A 9,727-nucleotide genomic window follows, 5' to 3' on the forward strand; every position below is an offset into this window, starting at 1 on the left:
ATACTGAAAGTGGACAAAAAGTATTTACTACAAATATTTATTCCTATTCCTTTAATCATCTTGTGACCCCTCACATTTATCTTGAGAGGACCCATCCCCCAGATTGAGAACCACTGTTCTGGGATCTGTTTTGTGTCTGAGTGAGGTCAGTCAGTGGTGGTAGTGTCATGGAGAATTTCCCATAAAGTCCCATTTTGGTAAGGTGATAGTCTCCATCTAGTGGTGGTACAATGAAGCCAAAATCAGATGTTTTATTGAATCATACTGAAGTTTATTCATTACATTGCTGATAGAAAAAGAAAAGTTGACTTTTTTGTGTCCCTGCAACCCAATCTATAAGCTTCTCAACAAAATAATCACTGTAGGAGAATACAGTATATAACATTTACAAACACAAAAACACTGAAGCAGAAAACAGTAACTGAAACAGAAGAGTCTTTGCTGTTAACAGTAAAGTTTGATATTGTGTGATTGATTGCAGGCTAGTGAATACTGGGAAGTTTTTATAAAAGATCTATTTAATCATATAAATACATTTACTTAATAGACTTTATAAATAATATAAAACTATTAACATAATAGTGAAGAAATCATGCATCTTTATCAGTGCATTTCAGTTTCTTTTAGTACCTACAGTACACTACTACACACATAGCAGAACAAAAAAGATTACTTTCCTCTTTAATTCAATCCCTTTAAATGATTTGTTCTTGTCTTTAAATATCAAAGCTCAACAAAAAAATCTTCGCTTTTATGAACTATGTAAGTTCAGCAAAAATATCACCTACAGGTCTTTTGCACAAAGCCAAATTTTACTGTTAACAGTGTGCAATCATCTTGCGACATCATGTAATTTTCCATTACATTTAGGCTAACTCGTACATAAGCAGCCTCTTGTACACAGACCTAATCCCTGCTGTGTCATAGTTTATAAAAACTTTCTGTAACTTGTCTGCTTCTCTGTATCTACATCTCTATCTTTAGATTAGATTTGAGAAGTGACATCAATAACGGAGTTTTAACAGGATTCTGCTGAAGTTCATTGAAAGTCTCCTGAACGTTTTGTACAATTAGCTCTGTCCTCTTTGCTTGTTGCCGTTGATCCTCTGTAGAGCAGCTCAGCCTTCATCTGCACGTAAGAAAGGAGTACCAGGATTCAGATCTGGGTTGGTGCCCAGGAATGGCGTCCAGCACCTCCCTAACCTGGCATTCAGAAAGACCCGTCCATTGCAGCAGTGCACTCAGGAGCTCCAGTTTCTTGCTGCAGTTGAGGATAAAACACAAGGAAGAGTTAGTAAGATGCAGTTCCTCTAACGGCCACTAGATGCTGGCTTTAAGAAAATCCAATATGAAAACCTCAACCTCAACAGAGAACCGAAGTGAAACCAGAACTTCCGAGTTCTGGTTGAGAGGAAAGAAAAACCCCATTCAAAATCACATTGCAATTTGTAATAACGCAAATTACTAAAAGTCCAGGCCAGCAAAATACTCAATACTTAATAAAACTCAATACTTTGTCATGCAGCTCAGTTAATTAGTCCAGTAGGGATGATCATTTTTGTATCTGTGTAATAGCTAATATTCCTGTGTCACTGGCCTTTAAAAGGGAACTCCACATTGTTATTATTATCTTTTATGCACTGTACGTGTAATCACATAGACTCTTGTTTCCATATTATGTTAGAAAAGGTGATCTTTCCAACAATACCTCCTCAACCGAGACAATACAACCAAGACTCTGAGGTATATTTGTATGTTGAGCCCCTGACTGTGGTAGCAGGCAAGTGGTAAGACTCGGGACAAGTTAATAGGATTGCAATATATAACATTTACATGTTTGCCCAACAGTTAACGTCAGAGGGAAGGGAACTAGCTAAAAGTGGGTGATGATAGTGACGGTCAACGTGCCAGTCTGTCTCCAGCCCCCTTGTCACACTTCGCCGTCATACCTGCTGCTTTCTGAGCACCAATTATTTGGCCAGATTTAGATTTTATGGCTATAGTAACTGACACAGATGGAAGCTATTGGTAAACACAAACTCTAAGTGCCAGGAACCGAATGGTTACGGCACATAAGCTACAATCTGAGTTTTAGTGGTTTAAAAGAACAGATTTTAAGTCTTTGGGTGTTTCTGATTATAGGTCAGTTCTTTTAAACATACACAGACAGCCAAAGCAACACTGCTGGGAAAACTGGACACAGATGTGTATAAGAAACATCAGAATGATTTACCTCCACACGAGACCTTCCTTCTGCATTTCTACAACTATGAGCTTCACTGTGTCGGTACTTTCACACTCCAACAGCTCTGAGATATTCAGCAGCATGAGGTTCCACTGTCGGACACCAGGAGCCTGACACAACACACACACACACACACACACACAGGTCAGGAAATTATGTTGTAACCAGTGAAGATTTTATCCAGGTGCTAATGTGTAAATGTCACATAGACATAAGACAAGCAGTCTTTTTCCAATGATTAATACCAAAACGCTGATCTCACCAGGTCTGACATGGTGTAGTGAAGTAGCTTAGCATCTTCAGCGACTGTTTGCCCGACATTGGGACTCCAGTACTTCCTCAGTCTGCACTGGCTGGTTTGGAGAAGATGTTTGAGGTAAATCTGAGTGATGAGCTTATAAACCTCATCCATCACTCTCTGAGAGACACGAAGACAGAGACAGAGACACAGTTCAGTTTTTGTCCAGAAGAACAGTAACAGCACCCAAAGCAGCACAAAAATATTTAGACACAAACAGATGGGGAAAAGGCCGCAATAAAAAGCTATTATGAGGATTGGGGGAAGATGGCACCTTCTGACAAAGGACCACTGATCGCTGAGACTATAAGAAGCACAACTGAGAGAGAAATGGGGAAAATGGACATTATACAAAACTCAAAACATCTGTAAATAAATCCGTCAGTAGGACCCCATGAATGTTGGTAAAATATGTGAATGAATTTCCCAAATAGTTTTTTGTTTTGTTTGTTTTTCGTTGTTACTGTCATGTTGCAAAGAAAATAAAGATTAAGGTGGAAAAGTCAAGACTTTCCCCCTTTACTGTAGCAAATGCTGAAGCTCAGATTTCTTACATACCTTCTGTACATCCTGGCAGCACAACAGCTTGGGGAAATGATTCTTTACTCTGTGAATCAAGAAGAAGAACAGCTTGTTCTTTGATCTGAAGTAGTTCCCGAGGTGGCTCTGTGGGACAGAAATTGTGATTTACATTAAACATTAAAATTTGACAAAATAAGACACATTATTTAGTAAAACTGCTGTTTCCAAGGTAAAGAATGAGCTTTCACGCTCAATAGAAATATATGCATAAAGGGCAAAAAGAAAACGGTATATGTGTGATTAAGTTGAACAGCTACCTCTGCAATGTCAGTTATAACTTCTATCAGAAGTTTCAAAGTAAAAGCCTCTATGTATATAAGCGTCGCCACAGTTTCCTGGAGAAGGGATCTTTCGATGTCTTTACCTTCGGTCATGATGTAATGCCTGAGAGGGAAAATCGTGAGATTTATCGTCATCATATTTATTTTCTTACAGTACTTTTAACTATGTACTGTACATCCTGTGGTGATTCATGTGTTTTAACTGCATTTCTATATTGCATTGGCTGTTTTAATGGTGTGTTTTTATTAATATGCCTTAAGGAACAGTAACAAGTTTTAATTAATATTTGGCAAAAAGACAGATGTACTCAAATACTCACTTGAGTTCTTTACAGGTTTTCAAAGTCTTGAAGAAGTGCATCGTTTCTGGTTTGCCCTTTTTTGCTCTGTTTCCAAGCATCTCAGTCACCTCAGCGGCGTACCTACACACCAAAGGCAATGCAAACGTTTAATTGGTGATATTTGATTTGATTTGATTTGATTGACATACATTACATTTATTTCAGGGCAAAATTAAAGTCCCAGATCTTCATGATCAAATCTCAAAATTAAAGTTGTTTTTTTAAATGTTGAGTCTGGGTGGAAATCTGTGTAGACAAATCCTTCATTCCTGAGGGAAAAGTAGACTCTCACCTCCTCAGAAACGTCAGCAGCTCTTGGTAACAAACCTCCCGTACGAGATCAGACAGTTTTGAGCTGATTTTTTGTGCTTCTTTTGGCATGGCAGCAATGCACTAAAGAGACACAAAAAAAATATTATTATGCAACAAATAAACAGACAGAGCAAACAAATAAATACTGAATAAAAAAGGAGAAATATTTATCAAAATGTGTAATTACAAATAGAAAAATACATAAAACAAATTACCAAACATATGCACATAAAGGCATACACAAGTTAATCAGAATACTTTCCCACGGTGTCTCACAGTTACAACAGACACTCTTATACCTTCTGGTTAACTAAGTACCTGAATAATGTCCACATAAAGTTGAACGTAAGCTTCCTCACAATCACAACCATCTTGGCTTCTCTCAAGCTGCAGGATTTTCTCCAGGCATCCTCTGACCTCTTTCTGTGGACAAAAGGGGACACAGAAATACTTAAGAAGTATATATGCTTTTCCCAAGAGCAGTAACCTGCACTCAGTTGACGTTGATGTTTTAGAAAGATTTGACTTTTGTGACACCTAGTGGTCGTCTCAAAAAAGACACTGCCAAAGCAGTGAATCCCATCCAACACTACTCTGCACCAATTCTCAATTTTCTACAAACAAAAAAGTCTTCCATCCGAACAATTTGACATATGCTATGTAACCACATACAATTCTGCATGCCGTAACAAAGTAAGAGTTAGTATTCTTACCTGCACATTTTCAAGCAGTTTGTTCTTTGCATTTTCTGCACATTTTGTGAACAGCAGAAGGTCGACATTTTTAATGGGATCCATTTCTTGAAGTTCAGGATGACCAAGCAGCTCCTGACTGGGAAAGTATCACAAATACCAACATCAGAACTGAGCAGCAACATCTTTCACTTCTGTATCTAATATTCTACTACAGATAATACAGTTAGGAATTGTAAGAAAAGACGGATATAGCCCTGGAAAATTTTACAAAGTCTGCACTTAATGACCTTGCTGCACATTAAGAGTCATTGAGAGTATGGTTGCACCTATGCTGTGTGTTGGCGTGACCCAGTTGAATTGCCCTGCTGTGCTTCTGGGATGCATCTGGGACATGCCAACATTTTTAAATAAGATGTAACATGTTGATTAGTGAGTTTTAGAGGTGCTGGTGGGTGGATTTGGTCAGAGTTAGGGTTAGGGTTAGACAGCGCTAGGCTAGCTGTTTCCAGTCTTTATGCTAAGCTAAGTTAACTCTTTGCTGGTGGTAGCTTAATATCTATCGTGAAGACAAAAGAGTGATATCAATCTTCTCATCTAACTCTTTGCAAGAAAGTGATGAAGCATATTTCCCAAAATGTCAAACTATTCCGTTACAGGCCATCTGATGCACAAAACAACTTTCAACTATGTCAATGCACAATGGTGCTTTATGTCAATTACTATATGTAAACATGCTCAATAAAAATTAAAATAAGTCAAGAAAGATGCTGTAGGTAAAAATGCAGAGATAGATACCTCAGATATCCATGTAGGACCCACTTCACCAGCACAAAGGAATTCTGGAAGGAGCTGATGTTCTGGAGTAGATAATTAAGGTGATCAAATGTCTGACGATGGTAGCAATCAATCAGACATCCCATCAACCCCACAGACTTCAACAGGGGACCCAGCCTCACAAGCTCATTGCACACAGTTTCCTGCACATCTGACAGGTGCTGCTGAAGGTTCTGGTTCAGATCTGCCGGTGGCTTTGGGAAGTGCTGGGACACAGATCTTTTCATGAGGCAAAGAACACTTGGTGTCAGGTTCTGTGGCGTTGAATTTGGCTCGGGCCGCATTGAGCAACAACATTCATGGTCAGAGGTGTTGGCGTCAGGGGCCACACCTAGAAGTTCAGCTAGTTCCTGAAGTGTGATCTCTTGCTCACTCTGCAAGCATTGGTCCTCTTGGTTGTCGAAGGTGTTCTGAGCCGAGGGGTTGTCATACTCGTTACATGCCTGGTCGTAACCTATGAAAGAGTCAAATTGTAAGCTTTTATTTCAGAGCACTGCAAATGTAACTTTAAAATACAAAGAAATTATACATGCATGTCACAATTGTGTTGACTCAATCCTTATGAGCGTTAAACCCAATAGCAGTTTTATTGACAGAAACATATTTTGAATACTGAAATATGTCAACCTCAACTAGATAAAATGGCACAATATTTTTGTACAGACATTCATGGGGCCCGGATGATGAATCCTACTGACTTTCCTTCTACCACGAGTTTGACGTTTGTGGTTTTGAGGGAAATGTCTACATGATTTGCCATGAAATTTGGTTCAGACATTCATGTTCCCCAGAGGATGGATTGCAATAAATTTGGTGATCCGCTGACTCTTTATCTAGGGTTACCAGCAGGTCAAACTGTTCAGTTATTCTATGAAAATATCTCAACATCTACTTGATTGATTGGCACAAAACCTATAAACTTATTTACTTATAAATACTTGGAAATATATTCATCGTTCCCAGACAATGAACGACTTTGGTGATCCCCTGACATTTCTTCTACTATGAGGTTGACATTTGTGGTTTTGAGCAAAACATCTCCACTACTATTATAAGGTTTGTCATTAAATTTGGTTCTGGACATTCATGGTCCTCAAATGATCAGTTGTAATAACTTTGGTTGACTTTCCATTTAGCGTCACAATCAGGTCAATGTTTACCATGCAGCATGCATGGTAAACATTATGCCTGCAACATCAGTGTATGTAAGCAGTATCGTTGTAAGCATGTTAGCATGCTGACATTAGCATTTAGCTCAAAGTACCGCTGTGCAGCCTCACAGAGCTGCTAGCATGGCAATAAAAAATACCAAATGGTATTAACACACAGCATAAATAGAAGTTTCTTTTTTATATTTATGATTTGACTTTTACAGTACTTGTTTTCTTTTCTCTTATTTTGTTTATTTTGATCGTAATGCACCACAACACCAAGGCAAATTCCTTGTATGTGAAAACTTACTTTGCGATAAACCTGTTTCTGATTCTGATGTGTTTTTTTAAGTTTTCTCTATGCAATAAATACTACTCATGATTTTGCTGAACTACTATGACTTGTGAATCAGAAGAGAGGCCCAAGGATTAGAGTACAGGTTTTTTGCATTTCTGATTTTTACAATTTTGTCGTTAAAGCACCAATGTTTTTCTGTGTCATCTGTCTTTTGTTGTTTTTGTTAACTTAACACTTTGTAACTCCATTTTCAGAGGTTCTATACTGAACATTTCACACACACATAAGAAAATAGTATTTACAATTATGTTTCACCAGCTTGGATTGATGGCTCGATGGTCTCATTTCAAGCTGCATTAAAATAAAAAATCTACACAAACAAGACAGACGATAGTAGATGAAGATAATAATGATAGTCCAAATAAAAAATTGTTCACTAGTGCATATAAACTATGCAAAAAAAGCACACTGACCATTATAATAGCAGACTCTTACCATCTTGTATGTCATTGTTGTTGTTCTCTATCAGAGGTCTCCGGCTAGCCTTCCTCCAAAGTTTACCCCATCCTCCAAATTGCCATATTTTCTTCATCATCAGTTTTTCAGTTGGAATGGTTTGGTACAGATTGTGTCTCCACACTGTCTCTTTGGAGTAGTGCACGTTGCTGCTCGGAGCTGTGTTTATCTGTGAGTCAACAGCTCCGTGATCCCTTATGAAGGCAGAACAGGGATTTTCCCATAACCTCATCAACACTGTACTTTCGTTTTCCTTCAACAGTCTTTCAGCAGTAAATTGAAAGTTGTTGCATCATATTGAAGAGCAACAATAATAACATAAATATTAATACCACAGCTGCTACCACTATTACTGCTGATATTAATAATAATAATAATAATAATATATTATAGTATAATATAATGAATGATGGCTGAATTCCATTTAGCTGCTGCATTTTCAGGGTCCTGATATTGTGCATACGGCTCACTGTCACATTTTTCTACTATGATACAATGATGATTGTTATTATTATTGCCTGGTGACAGTTTAAATGCAGATTGTTGATGTTGGTGATATAACTTAAACATAAATTAAACATGAACCAAGTCCGCTAACTGCTTCTCATGCCGAATGGAAATGAGTGAAAAGCAATAGCTGCCTGGAATCTAAAAAAGGAGGCATTTCAGCCACGTTTCTCAGTCTTACATCTCACGCATTTCTGAAGGAACAGATGTTTCTATTTTCACTACAGCTGTTGTTACGTAACGGCTCGAGTTTCACTCCTACTTTACAAACAAAACTGCAACTTGAAGTGTCTTTTTATGCTGCGAGTTCGTTTTCTTCCATTTGACTCTAAAGTGATTGTGTATTGTGCTCTAAGCGCTGCCAAAATGTGGGTGACCTTAAACTCAATACTGTGCCTGAAGGCATTTTGTGTAGACACAGACGAAGGACTGAAGCTGCTGCTGTCGTGCTGCCTTTACTTCCGGGGTTATTGTAGGCAGGCTGTAAAACACAACAGCAAAGGGATTAGCTGTGATTTCAGGAAAAGTGATTTGAACATGAAAGTTCACTCTTGACCTTGGAAACAGCAGTTTAACCAAAAAACATCTTAACTCAAAGTCCAGTCATATCCATCAGCATACTTCTGTTTATAGTAATGCCATCTGTATATAATGTCCATAGTACCACTTGTAAAATATTTTCATAATACTCCTCTATCCTGCATTTATGCACACACTTTATATCCTGCACTTGCTTATTGCACTTCTGGTTAGACCTAAACTGCATTTCATTGCCATTATGCAGTTATGAGCTTTTTCCATTGCTTTTAACCACATCTCCCAGTGGATGTGAATGAAAGCTCCAGAAAAAGCTATTACAGTAAGTGTACCTTAAAGGTGGGGTATGTGATTCTAATCCAATACACGTCTTTTGGTCAAATTCAGCGAATATCTCCTCACGGTCCGCTAGCTGTCCGTTCAGTGTGTGCTCTGAAAAAAAAACTCTGGTGTTTGTACTCAGCCCTGGCTCTGTAAATGGGAAACAAACAAAGTGGCTCGGACCGAGCCACACAACACTATTCACGGACATGATTTGTGTGTCAGGTAACGTTAAATGACTTGCCCGCGGATATTAAGCTCACTTTCTAGTTTGCCAAGATCTGCTGTTGTTGTGATGTTAGCTATAGTAGCAGGAGAGTTGTGAGCATCGCTGTCTGGAGCTGCTGTGCTGGCTCTGGGAAACCGTCTCGTCCTCTCTGGCTGTTAGCTTCGCAGCAGCAACTGTAACGACAGTTTGCTAACCCACAACCTAGCTAAGCTAACCCACAACCTAGCTAACATTAGTTACATTACTTGCTGTGTTGTTGTTTGCTCTATATCATGGTATTTGTCAAGGTATTGGATTTCTCCAGAATTGCATACCCACCCCACCTTTAAAGCAGTTATAATCGATATCTTTATATTAACAGTGGATCTATTGACTACAATAATGTGAAAGGTGTCGCTCAAAGTGACCAACCCACAAAGACTTATTACCCGACTTTGCAAGTCCCCTCAGCTCTACGGAGCATTTTAGCATCTTTCAGCCTATTGTTTTGGTTTTACGACCGAAACTTTAATGTTTTGGTTCACTCTCACAATTCTCATCAGCGTCGCTTTTGGTCGCAGCTGTTTTCAGCAAACAAGGT

General features: G+C 38.5%; 1 protein-coding gene across 1 annotated transcript; it reads right to left on the bottom strand.

Annotated features, from left to right (window-relative positions):
• Positions 1–247: 247 nt before the first annotated feature.
• si:dkey-196h17.9 lies at positions 248–8,965 on the bottom strand. The gene is made up of 11 exons (XM_044166270.1): positions 7,533–8,965; positions 5,550–6,042; positions 4,773–4,890; positions 4,378–4,482; positions 4,040–4,140; positions 3,727–3,828; positions 3,383–3,509; positions 3,102–3,209; positions 2,508–2,663; positions 2,234–2,355; positions 248–1,261 (listed from the first exon to the last, which is right to left on the bottom strand). Exons 1-11 carry the CDS (start codon positions 7,783–7,785, stop codon positions 1,126–1,128), a joined length of 1,821 nt encoding a protein of 606 aa, XP_044022205.1. The 5' UTR covers positions 7,786–8,965; the 3' UTR covers positions 248–1,125.
• Between the last annotated feature and the right edge of the window lie 762 nt (positions 8,966–9,727).

The sequence above is a fragment of the Siniperca chuatsi genome, linkage group LG15 (genome assembly GCF_020085105.1).
Source record: "Siniperca chuatsi isolate FFG_IHB_CAS linkage group LG15, ASM2008510v1, whole genome shotgun sequence".
In the NCBI taxonomy this organism is placed as follows: domain Eukaryota; kingdom Metazoa; phylum Chordata; class Actinopteri; order Centrarchiformes; family Sinipercidae; genus Siniperca; species Siniperca chuatsi.

Coding starts and splice junctions, on each gene's coding strand:
- si:dkey-196h17.9 (XM_044166270.1), bottom strand. CDS start 7,785: ATGAGGTTATGGGAAAATCCCTGTTCTGCCTTCATAAGGGATCACGGA. Junction 4,483..4,772: donor AACTGCTTGAAAATGTGCAG/GTAAGAATACTA, acceptor TTTTGTCCACAG/AAAGAGGTCAGAGGATGCCT. Junction 1,262..2,233: donor AAGGAAGGTCTCGTGTGGAG/GTAAATCATTCT, acceptor CCTCAACTGCAG/CAAGAAACTGGAGCTCCTGA.